This window comes from Cervus canadensis, chromosome 22 (assembly GCF_019320065.1).
Source record: "Cervus canadensis isolate Bull #8, Minnesota chromosome 22, ASM1932006v1, whole genome shotgun sequence".
NCBI classification, from domain to species: Eukaryota; Metazoa; Chordata; class Mammalia; order Artiodactyla; family Cervidae; genus Cervus; species Cervus canadensis.
The window spans coordinates 7,171,925-7,191,933 of record NC_057407.1 but is presented as its reverse complement, the minus strand read 5'-3'; the positions used below and the strand labels follow the sequence as shown (position 1 = coordinate 7,191,933).

Sequence of the window (20,009 nt, the reverse complement as noted above, 5' to 3'; positions counted from 1 at the left end):
CAAGCAAGCAGAAGATGACAGCCAGAAGAGGAAAGCCCATGTCTGCCCGGTACCCATGGGGCCTGGCAGGCTGTTGGTGTGCACAGCGGTCTGCTGATGGTTGAATTAAGACCAGGCAGGCCTCTGCTCCCAGCCTCCTGAGATGGGTTCTGTGATGGATGCTCACAGAACACTCTGTAGCTCTGGGTACCCTGTGCTCTTTGCCCAACAGGTCTCAAATGTGTTTTTGCTATTGCCAGCCCCTGAGGTAAAGCTTGTTGCAAGCTGACTTCTCTAGAAGCAGATGCTGAGATGGAATCTTGGGGGCAAATGTCTATTCGGGGTTGCCAACTGTGAAGGGAAGTAGGAGGAAATAGGCTTGGGCAGAGAAATCTTGCCAGCCCGGCACGAGGCTGTGTGCATGCTAAGTCACTTCAGCCCTTCAGCCGTGTCCAACTCTCTGTGACCCTATGGACTGTAGCCCGCCAGGCTCCTCGTCCATGGGACTCTCCAGGCAAGAGTACTGGAGTGGGTTGCCACGCCCTCTTCCAGGGAATCTTCCCGACCTGGGGATTGAACCCGTGTATCTTACATCTTCTGCATTGGCAGGCGGGTTCTCTACCACTTGCGCCACCTGGGAAGCCCAAATATGTCAAGAGTGGAGGGGAACTCACAAAGAGTCACATGTTGGAGGGGAACTCACAAAGAGTCACATGTTGGAGAGAAACCTTTGCTTGTCTTTTGCAGGTTTTTATAACGCAGACATTGAAAGGGACATTAGCTGTGTGGGCTGTCTGTAACAATAATACAGAATTGATTAGAGAGACAGTCCCTGTCCTGGGAGGTTGCTGGGCTCAGACCACAGGTGGAACAGGAGGGCCGTCTGGAGTCGGGCCAAGGAAACTGTTGCAGAACCACCACGTCTTGGTTGTGATGATAATTCTAAAACCATGCTATCTATTAATCACTCATAGTAAACAATCAGTAACTATTTGTCAAATGAATAGAGAGATTTCTTTGGAGTGTCTAAAATGTGTGAGGTGCAGATACTGGAGGCCATGATAATCTCCCTTTTGTCAAAGTCATTTAGCACCCCTTGACCAGACCTCACTTTGAGACAGACTGTATTGGAGCTTTAGCATCAGTCCTTCCAATGAATATTTAGGACTGATTTCCTCTAGGATGGACTGGTTGGATCTCCTTGCAGTCCAAGGGACTCTCAAGTGTCTTTTCCAACACCACTATTCAAGAGCATCAATTCTTCGGTGCTCAACTTTATTTATAGTCCAACTCTGACATCCATATCTCACATCTTACATCAAAACAACATTCATTCCCCTTTGAATATACACATTGTGATGTGTTGACTTGAGATTAGTCATAAAAAATTTTTAATTGGTTAAGCAGTATCTTTCTTGATATATTTCATTCAGTTTCCTGATTTTTCTGATCTATAGAGTTCCTCTAAAATGTAATTATATTATAATCCTCTTTTATCATTATTTCAGAAAAGTACTCACAGACATATTTTCTAGAAATGTTGAATGTGTGTCCTAGTGGGTGTACCCTTGCAGATTCTTCCAATATTTTTATCTTAGGATATACCTACTTCTAAGACCTAGTTTAATTTGACTGTAAAATGGTCCTATTTATGCATAAAAACTAACTTACCAACAAAGGATACTTAAAATCTTTAAAATATAATACAGCTGCAGTGCATCTTTAACCCTGCTTCGAAGCTGTGGTAGAACTGGGCAGTCAGTCGGGTGCTAAAGGAGGCCCTTGGAACCAAGTGTGGTCATCATGCTCAGTGCAGGGTTCGTGGTTCTTACGGCATTCATCTCCTTTCCTAAAAATCAGAGGGGGGAGCAGTAGAGTCCATGACATTGTTTTCTCAACTAATGTACATTGGTCAAAGCCTTATCTACCTCTCTTGTTGTTGTTCAGTCGCTCAGCCATGTCTGACTTTTTGTGATCCCGAGAACTGCAGCATTCCAGGCTTCCCTGTCCTTCACTAGCTCTTGGAGCTTGCTCAAACTCATGTCCATTGAGTCGGTGATGCCATCCAACCTTCTCATCCTCTATTGCCCCCTTCTCCTCCTGCCCTCAATCTTTCCCAGCATCAGGATCTTTTCCAGTGAGTTGGCTCTTTGCATGAGGTGGCCAAAGTATTGGAGCTTTAGCATCAATCCTTCCAATGAATCATCAGGGTTGATTTCCTTTAGGATTGACTGGTTTGATCTCCTTATAGTCCAAGGGACTCTCAAGAGTCTTTTCCAGCACCATAATTTGAAAGCATCAGAAAGCATCAGCCTTCTTTATGGTCCAACTCTCACATCCATATGTGACTACTGGGAAAACCATAACTTTGACTGCATGTACCTTTGTTGGCAAAACTAACATGTAGTTCAGTTCACATTGCCTCTGAACTTAATCTCCATCATGGTGTCCCATGAGTGACTCTAGGCTGGAGGAGATTGAACAAGCACAGTCGTGGCTCACTTCTCCCTGCTTCCTTCCCTACCCCCACCCTCAGCTCCGTGGACATATAGTACCAGAACCGCAGTATCAAAAGGGCGTGGGATGAATGCCAGTCAAGTTCTTCCACAGAACCGCACAGAGTTATTTAGGTGTGGCCCATTCCTGTTGCTTATTCTAAGTTCCTCAAAGGATATGAGTCTTCTTCTGGAAAAGGTGGCCACATGGACAGCTCTGTCTGTAGACTGCCTTGGGACGGTCATCCTCTCCTTGACTGTAGGTGGTTCTTATTGTGCTGGGACCCCTGTTGACCTGCTGGTCCCAGGCCAATGCTTGTTTGCCACCAACTGCCCACACTCGGGATGAGTTGGCAAGGCCTTTGTATTGTCTCTTGCTCTCCTTGTTGCTGTCCACTTTCTGCTCACTTCATTCCTCACTGACGTGTAGTTTAGAAGTGGGCGGGGGAAAGGACACTGTTGCAGAGTCCAGTGCTTCGGCGTCCCCTTTGAAAGGAATGGCCTTGGAACCGAAACCACAGCAATTCACAGCCCGCTGGGAAAACGAGATGCCTTCTCTGAAGCAAGTGGCAAAGCCGGGACGGTTCATGGTCCTGCTCTAATCGTCCTCTTTGGGAATGCCAATGGACTCACCTGGAGAAACTTGGGAGATAAGTTTGCCCAGAGAAGAAACTATAAATTGTTCAGCCAAAATGGTTTTATGGTATTTTTGAAGTGTTATTTCCTTATCCCAGTCCTTATTCTTCATACTCTAATATGGCTGTTTGATCTCTATACACATTTAAAATATAGAGACAGGGTAAAAAAAAAAGTGGAAAGTAATGGATATTTGTAAACAGTCATTTAAAAAGCACTTTTCTAATGACTGAAAATTTTTAATGTGATAAATTTGCCAAATAGTAAAAAGAGACACAAAGGTAAATTACATCATTTTTTTTTTCAGGCTAATCTCTATGTTGAAAGCTTTAAAAAAAAATGTTAGCATTATACAATATGAAAAAGAGAAGCATGGAGGCAGATATCCTTCCAGTGGCCTCAGAAACAAGAGGGCAAATAGGGCCAGTCCCTTGTATAGGGAGCAGGTAGAGTAGACCATCATACCAGCCACTTAACAGAGTGAGCCCTAATGGAGCCAGGACCCCACCAACCCAGGTTCTTACTCTCCCTGCACGGGTTGTGAAGACCACTTCCATGGCACCAGGGGACAAGCTGAATTCTGCCCAGATCAGCGTGGCAGCCAGGTGAGGAATCACAGAGCCTCCAGAAGACGTGGGTTGGAAGCCAGCAGAATTCAGGTGGCATGCTGGTATGGTCAGTTGCCCAGAGGCTCAGTGACCAGTGCTGCAGATAGTTTCAGAACAGGAACAAGGACCCAACTGGCCCAGAATAGATCAAGGAGAGCAGAAGGGAATTAGATCTGAGATTGTTTGGAAGGATTCTAGAGCAACACCTGCCATGGGTATCAGCCTCCAAAACCAGAGTAGAAATTCTCCAAAGACAGAAGCTTTCATGAAGCCTTGTGTATTCATGGACTGTGGCAATGGCCGATGCTTCTGTGTCTTCTTTTGGAAGAGATCGCGTCAGAACTGAAGCCACAGCGATTCCCATTGCTCTGAGAAATCAAACGCCTCCTCCAGGGCACAGCTGCATTAATGCTCAGGCAAGTGGCAAAGCCTCGGGGGCCTGTGGTGTCTGTCGTTCATTAATCCTCCTCTGAAAACCACAGGCTTTGCAGCCAGGAGCCAGTCAGCAGTCTCCTGGGATGGCCAGTCAGTTTTAAAGAGTCCAACTTGGCAAATCCTGACCAAAAGTAATAATGCTATTCAAATTCATCCCTTTCTGAGTTTTCTTCCTCCCTTTTCTCATTCCTTCTCCTTCTCCACTTTCTCTCTGGCCTATCAGTAAGGGAAGCTGTGTCTGAATTTCTCGACACTTCCAAAAGGACCGCTCACCTCAGAGAAGCCGCCTCAGAAGGAGAGAGCCCCCGAGGTTGTCTCCAGCAGCATAGATGACAGCTTCAGGCTTCCCTCTCTCCTCGTGAATGAAACCCACTGAGCCTGGCTGATGCAGCCCAGGTTCTTCAGGGTCTTCACAAGATCCCGGCGGAACCTCTCGCCCACAAAAACGTAGAGAACAGGGTTCAGGCAACTGTGGAAAAAGGCCACCGTCTGAGTGACCTGGAAGCAGATGTCAATTTTGATGGAGAGGGCGCAGCTGGAGATGAACATGGCATAGGCATCGATGGTCTGCACCAGCAAAACACAGTTGTGGGGGAACTGGGACAGGACGAAGACGGTGAGCACAGTGATGGTCACCTTCAGGGCCTTGTGCTTGGAAGACTTCTTGGCCTGGATCAGGGTGTGGATGATGATGGTGTAGCAGCAAGCCATGACCACAAAGGGGAGGAAGAAGCCCAGGATGACCTTCAGGGTCAAGACAGCCGACTTGAGTTTGGTACTCTCGTCGCTGGAGTAGACCATGGTGCAGATAGCAATTCCGTGCTCCTCCTTGACTTGGCTGTACAGGAGTTCCGGGAGGCAGAGCGCGGCCGCCATCACCCAGACGGTGAAGCAGACCATCTTGCTGTAGAGGAGCCTTTTCCGCCTCCACATCTGCGCTCTCATGGCCTGCGCGATGGCGATGTACCTGTCCACGCTGATGCACATGATGAGCAGCACGCAGCTGTAGAAGTTCATCTTGTACATGCTGTTGACCACCTTGCACATGAAGGTCTGGAATTTCCACTGGTCAGCGGCGGCAATGGCCCAGAAGGGCAGGGTGGCGAGAAAGAGAAGGTCGGCGATGGCCAAGTTGAGCAGGAACATGTCGGTCATGGTCTTCACTCTCGTGCAGTACCAGTAGACCAGGATGACGAGGCTGTTGCCCACGGCCCCCACGATGAACACGAGCCAGTACAGGGGCGGGAGGAAGTGGCCCGCAAACTGCCTGACGTGGCTTTTCTCACAGAAGTAGTCCGTGAAGTTGCCGTCATACTCCATGGGCGGCGTGCCATCGTAGGCGTAGTCATCTGACAGGTTAGGGATTAGGCTCTGCAAGGAGACACAAGGCGACACTGGGTCAAGGGCTGGCTTTTGGAGGTTCTGTCTGATCGCAAAGGCATGGAGCCCTTGGACCTTCCAACCCCAAAAGGCTGTGAGAAGGCAGAAGAAATGTGTGTGTGGGAAGTAGGAATTCCGAGAGCATCTGCTTAGATTGTAAATGATTTATTTATTCAACAAATGTTTATTAAGCAGGTGCTGAAGAGTCAGGTGTGGTTCCCACTCTCGTGGAACTTTCCTCCTCTGGGAAGAGACATGCAAGCAAAGGAACAGTCACGGGCCACATGGCAGGTGCTCCATCAGGATGGAGAGAGGGTCTCAGGGCCACTGGTGGGCGAACTTAGCCAACTCAGTGAACGAGTCTGTTCCTTCTCCTGTCTACTCTGCACTCCCTAAAAGGTCCTCAGAGGCTTTCACACTTCTCTGGGTCCAGATTCCCGAGTCCTCTGAAAGCTATGGATCCTCTGTTGAGCAGCAACAGTCACACATGCACCCACTTACACATGTGCACACACATGAGCACACACGCTTACGTATACACCCTCACGTACATGCACATACGTAGAAACCGCCATTGGCTATGTGATTTCAGAATCTCTTATTCAGAATTTGTTAGGAATTTCAAGACAGCGGAGCATTAACTCAAGCAAGTAACACTTCTAAGCATGAGGCCTTGTGCGACACACACATGAAGCCAGCCCTCACAAGCCCTCACATTTACAGACACACGTGCACACAAGCGTGCCAACACGAATGCACATACATATTCACATGTACACGCCCCCACACATGCATGCACACATTCAGACACCTGTGCTCACACCCTCACAATGTGCACACAAGCACGCATGCACACACACACATCCTTTGATACAGCTAAGGACTCTCCAGGCATATTTTCAGAGTGATTGAATTCACACACAAAAACCTGGAATTGAATGAATTTCGTCAAGACCACAAGGCCAGCCTGTATCATTGGATGATCAGAGTGCTGGCCATCTTTATGACAAAGACAGAGGACAAGTTCATGTCCTAGGCTAGGGGAAGCCTGGACACACCTGTCCACCTGTGTCAAGACTTGTACTCCTACCTTGAGTGGTGGGTAAACACCCTTTGGATCTCAGGCACAGGATCCTCTGAAAATCTCCCAGCAAATATAAATGTCAGTTATTTACCAGCTTATTTGCTTCCCTACTGTCAGAGCCCCGAGTGCATGCCAGACCTGGTGTGGAGTTCAGGATATACATGCATTTAATCCTGGACCTTCCAGGTAGGGGTGGGCCCCTCTTCCAGATGAGGGGCAGCTGGCTACCAGGAGGAATTCTGAGGTGGCCAAGCCATTTCTTCCGTCCTCTCTGCTCTCTGAGCCCTGGAGACACTGCTCTTGCTGGAGAAGCCACCCACAGAGGCTGTTCTCAAGGTCTGGGTCAGAATAAGACCTAGAGAGATCACTGTAAGGATCTGAAATCCACTCATCTCCCACTCACTCTCCGTCCGAGAGCACGCCCTGGACCCCCCTGGCCTGAGCACTGGGTAGAGTGATTTCCCACAGGCTGCGCTGTATATCCTGGGGACTGTGTCGAGGTGGCTTCTGAGGAGCTCGCTGGGCGCCCCGCCTCCAGGGCCTTTCGGTCCAGCTGTGTCCACTCAAGACCTAGCTCAGGTGTGCATTTGGCACTTACGTATAAAAGAGATGTGAAGCAAGGCTTTCATATTTCCTGAAGGACAAGTGAGAGTTTTTTTTAACTCATGAACCACATGAATTTTGTGACTGATGAGGATTCCCTTTGTAATTGGGAAGCTCAGTCAAACTGGTAGCCCAAGTATAGTAACCAAGTAAAACCCTTTGACCAGTGCTGCCTAATAGGAACATAAGGCAACTCCTTAATTTTGCATTTTCTAGTAGCCAAGTGAAGTCAAAAGAAATAGGTGGGTCTCACCTTAATAATGTGTTTTATTGAAACCTAGCATGTCTAAAATATTATTTCATTATGTAAGCAATGACTTCTCTGGTGGCTCAGATGGTAAAGTGTCTACCTTCAATGCAGGAGACCGGGGTTCAATCCCTGGGTCGGGAAGATCTCCTGGAGAAGGAAATGGCAACCCACTCCAGTATTCTTGCCTGGAAAATCCCATGGATGGAGGAACCTGGTAGACTGCAGTCCATGGGGTTGCAAAGAGTTGGATACAACTGAGCGACTTCACTTTCACTTTCTTTCTTTCAAGCCGTGTAAAAGTTACCAAGCTATTTCACATCCTTTTGTTGCATAGACTATTTTTGGACTAAGTGCATTTTACAATCAGGGGATATCTTAGTCGGAGTGACCGCACTTCAAGTGCTTACAGGCCCTACGTGACTTGTGGCTACCGCATTGGACAGGTCAGTTTCAGGCTGAAAACCCAAGTTCTGACTCTTCCTCTTTTCTCGCTGTTCTGTCAATTTGCTCTGACCCTATTTGAATGTATATCCTTTCTTTTCTGTTGTGTGCACTCCGTAACTGCCTCATGCCTGTTTTGGAACATGACAGGGGCCATGGGGCCAGAGTAAAACAGGCTATCATTACTGCTGGCAAGGGCCCAGTCTCTCTCTGACGGGGCTGACCATTCTCTTCCACATTCTCTTCTTACTGGAACGTCTAGAAGTTCTCTTTCCCAAGGTTTCCCTTGAAACATTTCTTAGCAAACTGTGTTGCTCTTAGACCCTTTTAAAAACATGACATCTTCACCAACTGGACCACTGCTCACAGCCTGTGGTCCACCATGAGCAGTGGTCTGAGCCAGATCTAGAATCTTCTCCCACTCTGAGGAGCAGCAATCCTTGGGGGGTGGGGGCAGACCTGGCCACGATGGATGGTGTTTGTGTGAAGATCCCGCCATCTTATTCCTTGACCAACTAAGAGGTCAGCATGCTCACCTTAAGCTTGAGAAACAGCTCTTTATTTCTTGTTCGTTGGTGATAAATAATGTGATTTGTTCACTCATTCAGCAAGTATTTACTAAGCACAGACTACATGCCAGGCAAGGAAACCACTTCCAAAGGACAGTGTTCTTGTCAGTGATGGTAATAGAAGTGGAGCAAACCATGAGAAAGTCCTTGACTCACCTGTCATGGAATGGGGCGGGGGGTGGGGGGGTGGGGGGGGCGGGAGGGTGGTCTGCCTGCATGTGGGGCCCTGAACTCCACACCACAGATGTGCCCTAGACAGGGCAGCATCGTGGGATGGCTCTGTTATTCCCAGGGGGCTGCTTAATTGGAGTAGTTATATCATTCGGATGCTTTTTAGAATTTTGATCAAGAAGAGAAGTACCTTATAGTCATAGATCTAAGTGAACAAGAGACTGTCTCACAGCATGCCCAGGGACTGGCCTGGAACTCAGCAGCGTGGGAACTCACTGCCTTCCGCTCACATAGGCTTTGGTTTCTGCCCCGGACAGAGCTTTTAGAGGCTCAACAGGTTTTAGAATGATTTTCAGGTGTTAGAGACCATCTTACAGTGGAGGGCATCCTTGATAGCTCAGTTGGTAAAGAATCTGCCTGCAATGCAGGAGACCCGAGTTCGATTCCTGGGTGGGGAAGGTCCGCTGGCAAAGGATAGGCTACCCACACCAGTATTCTTGGGCTTCCCTTGTGGTTCAACTGGTAAAGAATCCACCTGCAATGCGGGAGACCTGGGTTTGATACCTGGCTTGGGACGATCCCCTAGAGAAGGGAAAGGCTACCCACACCAGTATTTTGGCCTGGAGAATTCCATGGACTGTACAGTCCATGGGGTTGCAAAGAGTTGGACACGACTGAGTGACTTTCACTAGAGAGGAGGAGACAGACCCAAGGAACAGAAGGTTCTGGCCCAAACCCTCACCCCCTGGGGGACGGTCAAGGCCAGAGCCAGCCCCCTGCCCCTCAGCCCCAAGCTGGGGCACTTGTAATCCCTCCAGACCTGGCACCTTGCTCTCCTGATGTTGTCACTGTTATTTGCTGTTTGTTATTTGTTGTTGTTCAGTCACTAATTCGTGTCTGACTTTTGCCAGGCTCCTCTGTCCTTCACTGTCTCCTGGAGTTTTCTCAGACTCATGTCCCTTGAGTTGGTGATGCCATCCAATCATCTCATCCTCTGCCGCCCTCTTCTCCTCCAGCCCTCAATCTTTCCCAGCATCAGAGTCTTTTCAAATGAGTTGACTCTTTGCATCAGGTGGCCAAAGTATCGGAGCTTCAGCTTCAGTCCTTCCAGTGAATATTCATGGTTGATTTCCTTTAGCATTGACTAGTCTGATCTCCTTGCTGTCCAAGGGACTCTCTCAAGAGTCTTCTCCAGCACCACAATTCGAAAGCATCATTTCTTTGTTGCTCAACCCTCTTTATGGTCCAACGCTCATATCTGTACATGACTGCCGGAAAAACCATAGCTCACAGTGGCCACCCCAAGCCTGAGCCTCAGCGTCTGGGTCCCAGCACCTGAGCTGAGTGGCTGTCAGATCCCCCACCTGCATCCTCCCACCGCCCATCCCGGAAAGACTGTGGGCACCAGAGGATGCCCTGTGGCTTCCTCTGCCCAGGGCAGCCGGGAACTGCCTCTTGCTGGGGGCAAACCTCAGTGCACAGCAGATAAGGGGCAGGCACTGCCTGCCAGTGCCGCTGCCAGGCTCTCCACCCACAGGCCCCGGCTCCTGAGCCCGAGCAGGTGTGTCTTCCTCCCCCTGGGAGCCCTTGGCCCAGAAGCTGCGGCCTAGGCACTGAAGACTCTGCAGCCCCTGGACTCCATCTTCCCCCGACTTTCCGAGGCCTCCCTCCTGACTCTTGTCTCTGGATACCCTCCCCCAGCTCCAGGCACCTCTGGAAAGGCCACTGTGGAGGGCCAAGGCCATATCCTTCCCTGCTCCTTGTACCAAGATGCGCAGCTGGAGAGAGGAGACGGGGCCGGGAGGGAAGAGGAGGGAGACAGGCAGGAAGGGACTCGGACTGGTGGGAGTGGGCAAGTCCCCACCTTCGAGGAGGGGAGACTTTCAGCCAGTGAGCCATGTGGACACTTGCCTTGAGGGAGGAACCCAGGGAAGCCGGGACCAAGACCGCCCCCCAGCACTCCTCTTCCTTTGAGCCATCTGAACGCTCTGTCCCTTCTCCCAGCTCCAGTTTCCTCATCTGCTAGCATGGCTCCGCCCTTACCGTGAGATAGAAGGAGCAAGGCGCCCGGGGTGGTGACTGGCACATGGCCGGTCCCCGGAAGAGTGGCCCCAGGAAAGTCATGGCTGTTGACCAAGGTCACAGCCACAGAGGTCCTGTCTTGTCCCCGTGTAGGTGGTGCCAGACACCTCTTGACCACAAAAGGTCATTATCTGAGTGCATTTTCTTCCTTTCTGGGGCTGCCTTGCAAATTTCGGATATTTTTTCCAAGATCCCAAATGATAAAACCGAATGACTGACGTTATCAGCCCTGTTTTCCAGCATCAGGGATAAAGAGCAGATCCTGTCTCAGGAGAAACTACGGTTCTAATTTTGGTCAGAAAAATAGAGACTTATTTTGTTACTTCAGCTTTCCAGGTGGCTCTAGTAAAGAACCTGCCTGCCAGTGCAAGAGACATAAGAGACTTGGTTCGATCCCTGGGTCAGGAAGATCACCTAAAGGAGGGCATGGCAACCCCAGGCCCTAGCCTGGAGAATCCCATGGACACAGGAGCCTGGCAGGCTGCAGTCCATAGGGTTGCAAAGAGTCAAACACAACTGAAGTGACTTAACATGCACCTTGTTACTTCAGCAGGTCCAAAATAATTGTCTTTTTGTTGTTGTTATTGTTGTTACGGGAAACATGATCACATATGCAATACTAAATATCATCAGCATATGATAAATAACTTACTTGATATTAGTGGTGGCAACCACCACTCTCCATAGGTGGGGGGAACCTACAGTATGAAGGACAGTTGTCAACTCCACTAAGAATGTTTGACTTCAATACCTACGTGTAAAACCCAGATTCTCCCTTTGAGAAAGCAAAATTAAAATCCTTAGATATTTTTGTGAGCATTTTATATAAGTAAAGCATAGGAATTTTATTTGATTCTATAATTAATTATATTTGGCTATAAACTCATGAATGATTCTCTGGATAATAGCTGTACTCATTTCTATTAGCCTCTTTCAGAGAAATATATATCATTATTTGCTTTTTTGTAAAGACTATATAATGTCTGCTAAGAAACACGACTAACATGCCCACCGTGGGTCTTTTAAAAGCAAATGAATTCTCCTTTGCCCTCTTTTGTCTGAGTTTCAGAACAGACACATGGGACTAAGCACATTGTAAAGATCATAAAACCCTCACCTATGAGTAAAATCTGAAACAGCCTTCTCCTCTGCCCCCCGCCCCCACACACGGACCCCAGAGCTGTTCCAGAGCTTCGTGTCTGCAGAGCCGTCCGTGCTGGGCACGGACCACCTGTCTGGAGCATCGCTCAGCAGACCTTTTGTCCTGGGAAACCACAGAGCACTCCTTCCCCCCACTCCCCGAGGAGAGGCCCCCAAATGCAGTGTATTTCAAGGAGCCCAAGGGTGTGGCCATACTCACTGTGGCTTCTGTGGGGACCATGGTGGCTCAGGTTCAGACTTGCTTCTAGAAAGAGAGGGCAAAAATCAGAACGAGGACTGGCTTTTGACCGAACAGTAGCAAGTACCGAGAGATGGAGATAAAGCATCAAATTTGTTTGTTCTCACGAACAACAACAACAAAAAAAATGCCAAGCTGAGTTAGAATCCATGTTATACTGATGGTGAGTTAAATAGATTTCAAATCAAGTCTGGATTTCACAGTCATCTAGATTGTTAACGTAGAGTTGAAAGAAACCTCTCCTTTAAGAGCACTTGGGAGTTTTGACATCTTCCCAGCATGTCCTTTTTACCGTAACCCTTTTTCTCATAACTCAGCTTCTCTATCAGGTGCCCCCACTCCAATTTTATCCACCAAGTGTCCCCTGAAGACGGCAGGACAGCAGACTTGAAAGACTGCTCCAGCTGACTGCAGAGGAGGGGCCTCTCGGTAACCAGGTGGCAAGGACCCCAGAGTGAGGTGGCCTCTGCCGGCATCAGAGTCCCTCGCCAGGAAGGGCCCAGCACCCCAGCACCTCCCTGCATGCTCGGTTTACAAAGTCAGGGCCTGTTTGCTCTGTACCTTGACTTCAGCAGGAAAAGGAAGTCCTACATTTCTTTACCGAAGAAAACATAGTTGTCTCATGCAGAGGGCCTCCAAACTAACTGAGCTAAATCTCCGCTCTTGTTTTCTTGTGTTTTGAATCTCTGCAAGACCCACCCCTCTGTGGCGAAGCAAACAACAGCTCAGTTCCTTTCAAGGAAGGGGTCTGTGCCCGAGTGGGGCATTTCTTCTTATACACCTTCAGTGAGTGTGTTTCCGAGAAACATGTTCAGCCCACGCTCCAGGCTTCTGGAAGGAAATTTCTCCCTCGTAGATCCAACTGTAACCTCTTGGGCTTGTTTTATTCTTGTTTTCATAACACAGCCTCGTGACTCTCCCTGCTTTTCTAAGAGTGTAGTCATTTTAAAAACACAGCCTGTGGATTGGGGGATTGAGATAGACGCATATACACGGCTATGTGTAAAATCGACAAGGACTCGTGAGCACCACTGTACGGCGCAGGGGACTCTCCTCCATGCCCTTTCGGTGACCTGAAGGCAGCCTAAAGAAGGGTGGGTGCCTATGTGTTACCTGGTTCACTTGCTGCACGGCAGGAACAAACACCGTAAAGCAACTCTATTCCAATTAAAAAAAATAAACATACTAGGTGGGATAGCCACTATGGAAACCCATTAACCACACATCATGAGGTATCTGCCCAAGGAAAATGCAAGCTTATATCCATACAAAGACTACTATATGAATGTTCACGGCAGCTTTGTTTGTAATAGCCAACGACTGGAAACAGCTCAACTGTCCTCCAAGTAGAGTGAATAAGTCACCGTGGAATATCCATGCAGTGAATTTGGAACAGCTGCTGATACAGCAATGTGGATAAATTTCAAAATAACCCGGGAAAAGTACGTACTGTGTGATTCCACTTACATAAAATTCTAGGGAATGGGAACTAATCAATAGTGACAGAAAGCAGACCAGTGATTTCCTGGAGAGAGAGAGAAGGGCAGGGCAAGAGGACAGGAAGGGACAAGAGCAGGCCAAGAAGCCCCTGGGGTGAGCGGTGTGTTCACTGAAAGGATAGTGTGGTGCTCATGGGGGTGCACGATGTCAGAACTTGGGTTCTGTACTTCAGACATTTGCAGTGCTGGTACTGATCTCAGTAAAGTGGTTAAAGAAAAGAAGAAAAACAGCAAGATCTGATGAAAGCTTCCTCGTTTCTGTCCCTCTTCAGAGTCACATCGGGCCGTTAGCAGGTGGGGGGAAGACTCAGGACTTCCTCCTTGTAGCCTTCCTGCAGTAGCTCCTCCACAGTGCCTTGAAGTGCCTTGGGCTGTTGGGTGGGAATTGAGGGCTCAGTATGAACTCATGGCTTTTAGGGTTAGAAGAGATTAAGCAGATGATGTTTGATAGATCAGTCCATCGATTGATAAATAGATACAGATAAGTTTGTGTGGATGTGTTCTGTTCAGTCACTTCAGTCATGGCCGACTCTTTTTTGCGACCCCATGGACTGTAGCCCACCAAACTCCTCTGTCTATGGGATTCTGCAGGCAAGAATGAATACTAGAGTGGGTTGCCATTTCCTCCTCCTTCAGGGGATCGTTCTGACCCAGGAATCAAACCCACGTCTCCTGCATCTCCTGCATTGCAGGCGGATTCTTTACCCACTGCACCACAGGTGTTACGTATTTTAGCATATTTCCTGACTCTGTCTGCTGAGACGACCTAAAAGCAAGGACACACAGTATAATGACCATCTGGTGCCCAGCTCTTCATTTCTAAATACCTTTCTTCCTGACAAGGAACCAAGACCCCGTGGAGAAATGCCTGATTCCAGAGTTAGGGCAGGGAAACTGTAAGATGAACTTGGGACTGATTTTTAACCCAGAAAGCAAGTGTTTAAAGGCACTGAGGACTTGTCAAAGGACAGAGGCACCAACTTGATAGGGTTCCACTAGCCAAATCTGAGGCAATTTGAGCATTAAATTAAATAATGATGGCAGTCATTATAGCACATTCAATTAATTAAGGATCCGTGGATCCATATTAAGAAAAATAAATGGAGAAAACTAAGCTCTCCTTATGGTGCCAACTAATAAGTACAGAGGATTACTGTAATTAGAATATCACCAATGGATGATGAAATTAGCAGGTGAACATTTGATAAGAAATTTAGTTTCAAAGGATCTCCCCCCAAATTACATATTGCCGCATTGACTTTATGATTTTTTTCTCTTATGCTCTGAAACAAATCTTTATAAAAAGTTGCCTAGTTAAGATGGAACAATCTCAACTCATCTAATTTAATTTTAATACATCTTGGGGAATAGGGAGATAGTTTTTAAGACATTTGTTAGAAAACACTTCATATATTTCTAGTATCTATGTAGCCCCAGACTCTTTGCGATCCCACATCGCCTCCTTTTAACTTGCATAAAAAGACTAAATATTAACCAGATAATATCTGAGAAAACAAATCCCCAAGGGAGGAGGCCACACAAAGAGGAAAGAATGGATTTGGTTATAGCTAGTTATAGGCTGAAAATAAGGATTGATGGTAATGATGCTGGTGAGAGTGTGAGGGCAAGGCCGCCACACAGCAGTGGGGAGTGTACATTTGTGTGACCTTTGCAGAGGATTAAACCCTGTCTGTCAGAACGCACAGAGCACAGCGGCTCTGACTCAGCTGTTCGTCTGCTGGGAACACACCCTCCTAGCACGGACTCACACGGACAGACAGAAGGGTGGATGGACCGGCTTCCCTGGTGGCTCTGGTGGTAAAGAGTTCACCTGCAAGGCAGGAGACCCGGCTTCGATTTCTGCGTCAGGAAGATCCACTGGAGAAGGGAATGGCCACCCACTCCAGTATTCTTGCCTGGAGAATCCCATGGACAGAGGAGTCTGGTGGGCTACAGTCCATGGCGGTCGCAAAGAGTCAGACACGACTGAGCAACTAACACAAAAGATCCTGTATGTTGCTTCCCTGCCCCCCCCCCGCCCCCCAGAATCAAAAACACTAAAAGCAACCTATGTATCCAGCAGTAGGTAATATTCTGATACACTCATTCAATAAACCTCATGTAGCCAATAAATAGAATAAATTAGACCTCACGCTGATGCAAGGAGGTCACCAAGATTTTTAGGTATACACATGCAAAATGTGGAAGATTATGATGCCTGCTCTTTTAAAAAAATATATAAAAGGTTACACACTTGATGGCTGTCAGTACTGAAGTGTTTTCTGGAAGGAGATTAAACAAGGATGACCAGTGGAAAGTGAGACTTTCATTTTTTTCCTTCAGGTTTTGTAACCTATTTACATATTCTACTTTGTATACAACATTTTATTTTAAGGGCTGTCATAAAAATAACTTGTCAGCTTAAAAAAAGAAAAAAAGCCCCAGCGCTCTTCCGTCCTATACGCCTGTTTGCAAAAGTTGTCCATGGGAGGAACTTAGCCCTGGAAGAATAAATTTAGCAAGTAAATTCACTGCGGCTACTATTGGCGACTTTGGAATCCTACACTGGCTATCTGTAAAGGTTTATCTTCCTTCTGTTATAAAGGTGCTTTGGGCTCGTAGAAGATTTGGAGAGAGCCCAAGGGTGAAAATGAAAATGAAAAATACTCCTCCCTAGACCCACCACCTAAAGACCCCAGCTCGAGCCTTTCCATCTGTTCCTCCTGCCCTTTGTCACATGGTTTTCATCTGTATTATTCCACAAACTGCAGAAGTGTCAGAACTTGCTTTCATTTTCTTCTGACCCCTGAGAAGGAGAGAAAAAGAGAAGGGGAAAACCCACAAGTGACAAAACACACTGGAAGCAAGGGACCTCGCAACCGTCTACTGGGGGAACATGAGGGCTGGGCTCGGAGCCACCCCAGGTCCCCCCCCGGCCCCCGCCGCTCCACGAGGCCTCGCTGGGGTGCGGGAGCCACCCCGTCTACAAAGCCTGCTTGCGTGGAGTCTCCGGTGGAGTGAGGTGGGGGTGCACGCCGGCCCCCATCTGCTCCCTGGCCCATCCTTTGCTGCCTTGGGACCTTAGCAAGGAGCGACCTGCCCTCCCCCAGCCTCAGTTTCCTTGTCTGTAAAATGGACGTGATCACCCGGCCTACTCTGAAGGCTTGTTTCCAGGGTCAAGTGCAGTGCTGCACGTTAGGCTCTTAGCGGGATGCAGAGAACTCTGCGAAGATGAGGAAGCAGGCTTCACCCCACAGCTCATTTACACAATGCACCTGGACTTGCTTGGCTTAAATACTGTGCCAGACGTGATCCATGTCTTCAAGAAGCTCACATTCAAGTACAGTGGACACGTCATGGCTGCAAATACCAATAATGGGAAATGCTATGAGATGATTGTGGAATTGGGAGAAAGAAGCCGAGTCCCCAGCACTGGGGAAAATCCAGGAGGGCTTCATTGAGAAGGCAACAGTTTTGCTGGCTCTTGTAGGCTGAAGAGGGCTTCCCAGGTGGTGCTAGTGGTAAAGAACCCGCCTGCCAGTGCAGAAGACACAGGAGAACTAGGTTCGATCCCCAGCTCGGGAAGATCCCCTGGAGAAGGGCATGGCAACCCTCTCCAGTATTCTTGCCTGGAGAATTCTGTGGACAGAGGTACCTGGTGGGCTGCAGTCCATGGGGTTGCAAAGAGTGAGACACGACAGAAGCAACTTAGCCCGCACACAAGTAGGCTGAAGAGCATGAGGGCGTTCAGTGAAGGGAGGAAACGTGACTCCAGGTCAGGAAACGTAGAAGATGTCCACACAGGTGTGAGTGCCAGAAAGCAGCGAGTGTGTGCAGGGTCCCGAGGAGGAGGGAGCTGCTCGTCTCTAAGAGTGGAAAGTGCCCATTAGAGAAGTTAGCCTGGAATCCACTAATACCTATCATTTTTCTATTCTCTGCTGTCCTTCAAGGTAACCAGTGTGAGAATCCACAAAGAGTTACTCATAGTAGCCCCAATAAACTGGATACCGATACTAAAGTGAGTCAGGAAGGCAGGTCTTGACTTTGATCTTTGTCCAACGTGCCACATGGAAGTTGAATCACCTCTTGCTTTTTGTTTTTGTTTGGAAGCTCAGCTTTTTCACGTTGCATGACAGCAGGGACTCAGCTGTCCCTCAGCCTGTCTGCTGCCCCCGCCTGGGTGAGGTTCGCGCCCCTCACAGGGCAGGCACTGCGCCGGGCCTGGGGGCTGTGAGATGGGGGCATGCAAGGGGGCTTCAGAGCAGATGGACAGGTACTCCGAAAAATAGGCTGTCAGACGCCAGATGCTGAAATGGCAGGTGAACTTGGGTTTGTTGGGTGAGGGGAGGGAGGAGCAGGCCTCGCCCACTGGTGGCTGCCCCGCATCCCCACCCCGCACCCAGCAGCTGGCCGCCCACAGAGGGTCCAAGGAGCCACAGCCGGCTAGGAGCTGATGAGGACGGGTGTGTTGACAGGACAAAGCAGTAATCAGTGAGGAGTCACTTAAAATAGAGCAGCTTTACTTTTATCTGATTGTAGAGGACTGTATTCACAATGAAGAAAAAATAATCCCCCAAAGCAAGCATATACAATGAAGAAAATAAAATCTCCCCCAAACACCCCTTTCCTAGGGTGGTCAGTGTTAAATCTTCTGAGATGCGGTCTTTTAGACATTCTAACACAATCCCACATACGTACAATACACACATAACGCGTAAAGGAAAGGAAATCAGACTACCCAAAGCGTTTTCTGTCTCGCTGTCTAGTTAACCGTCTCTCACGGACCACTTTTAATGCCAGTTCAGTGTGAAGTTATGTCACCAGATTGAGTGGCTGCCAAGTGTTCCACTCTCTGGATTCTATATGATTCATTTAACCAGTCACCTCTTGGTGCAGAGTTCACTTGTTTCCAGTTTTTCGCCGCTACAGAGAATGCTGCCAAAAACACACTTTCCCTGGGACAGCCCCTCAGACCCAGGGACCTCATCGGGGCTTCACTCTCCCAGCCCCGGTCCACCTTCTTGTCACCCGTCCCCCACTCTTGCTTCTCCCTCCTTCAAGGAACAGATCACTGAACAGACTGTCTTGCACCCCAGCCTCACACGTGTGGGTGGGAGGCAGTCTTATTACTCACCCTGGAAGCCTGGGCAAGGCACCCACCTGATTCACCTCCGCCTCCCTGGCAACTTCTAGCCAAGTGCTCAGGGCCACTGAGCAAACGAGTGTGTTTTAGAAGCCATCGTTGCAGCACACGACTGAGGACCCAGCACCCCTGGGTGGGGAGGAGGAGGAAGGTGATACTCACGGGGGAGGGCAGTGAGCGAGGCTCCCGGAGGAGGCGGCCCTGCCGGCTCTGGGGAAGGGCCTGGCTTGCTCTCTGCCTGGGACGAGGGGCAAGCCTTCTGTGAGCTCTGAGCAGGCTGCTCCCCGTAGTAAACATCAGAAAGGAAGCCAGGCCACCCCTGCCTGAGTTGTCACTGGTGGGGTGGCCAGGAGGGTGGGGAGAGGGGAGTCACCAGCTGCAGCTTCCAGCAATCAGCAGAGTTGGTGATGTGCAACCAGAACCGAAAAGCCAAGAAGTGCTGGGCTAAGGGAAAACTGTCTTCTCTGAAGATGCTCAGACAAGCTGCTCGTCTGACAGCCATTTCTTTTCCTAGACAGCATGGCTCCTTTCAGGGAATGGGGAGGTGGAGAGTCCCGTCGGGAGCAGGCTGGCCCAAGTAGACCTTTCTAAGGTCTCGTTGTCTGGACAGGCCTGTGAGGGGGTGGTTATCACCCCTGCCCCCTGCCCTGAGCATCACGGTGTGACCTGTTAGACCTTAGATATACCTAAACCCACACAGCTGTGCTAATACCATGGCTGCTATAGTACCACAGCTGCGAGTCACGTCCGCCTGTTTAAGTTCAAATTAATTACAATGTGACTAGTTCCCGAGTCACAGTAGCCACAATTCAGGTGCTTGACAGCCGTGTGTGGCCGTGGCTATGATGGTAGACGGCAGGTGAGGAGCAGGCCCATCATCTCCAAAAGTTCCATCAGATGGCAGTGCCACCTTCGAAGGTCATGTATGAGACACACACATCTGGGAACGCAGGGAGCATTGGAGAGCCAGGAACCCCTTAAAACTGAGGTCAAACACAGTAAGATTTTATTCTGATGGATAGTGGTCTGACGTGACCACTATCCATGAGATATGTCAACATCAATGATGCATTTCATCTTACTGATCATGGGTGTTCAGGTGACATTTTGAAAAATGCCTAAACAAACAGATGTTATATTTTTAACGAAGTCACACGTGCAAGTCTTCACCAGCCACAGCAGCTACGGTGGGGCCTTCGAACGCGACACAGTTGCACCTCTCTGGGTCCCAGGGT

The 20,009-nt window shown here is 48.8% G+C and overlaps 1 protein-coding gene across 5 annotated transcripts; it reads right to left on the bottom strand.

The window, feature by feature from the left end:
* Positions 1-1,243: 1,243 nt before the first annotated feature.
* Positions 1,244-19,059, bottom strand: CCR9 (C-C motif chemokine receptor 9). Of its 5 annotated transcripts, XM_043443211.1 has the most exons (4): positions 18,937-19,058; positions 12,094-12,138; positions 4,427-5,524; positions 1,244-1,828 (listed from the first exon to the last, which is right to left on the bottom strand). In XM_043443211.1, the coding sequence occupies exons 2-3, from the start codon at positions 12,112-12,114 to the stop codon at positions 4,442-4,444; spliced, it is 1,104 nt and encodes a 367-aa protein (XP_043299146.1). In that variant the 5' UTR covers positions 12,115-12,138; positions 18,937-19,058; the 3' UTR covers positions 1,244-1,828; positions 4,427-4,441. The 5 variants fall into 5 exon arrangements, with proteins under 5 accessions (XP_043299146.1, XP_043299145.1, XP_043299144.1 ...); XM_043443210.1 differs by lacking the exon at positions 1,244-1,828 and having other exon boundaries at positions 3,329-5,524; positions 18,937-19,059; XM_043443209.1 differs by lacking the exon at positions 1,244-1,828 and having other exon boundaries at positions 3,329-5,524; positions 18,792-19,034.
* Positions 19,060-20,009: the final 950 nt, after the last annotated feature.

Bases quoted from the DNA above. Each gene is read 5' to 3' on its own strand.
- CCR9 (XM_043443210.1), bottom strand. From the start codon at position 12,114: ATGGTCCCCACAGAAGCCACA. The intron at 5,525-12,093 runs GTGAGTATGGCC...GTCTCCTTGCAG, and splicing joins TGGTCCCCACAGAAGCCACA to AGCCTAATCCCTAACCTGTC.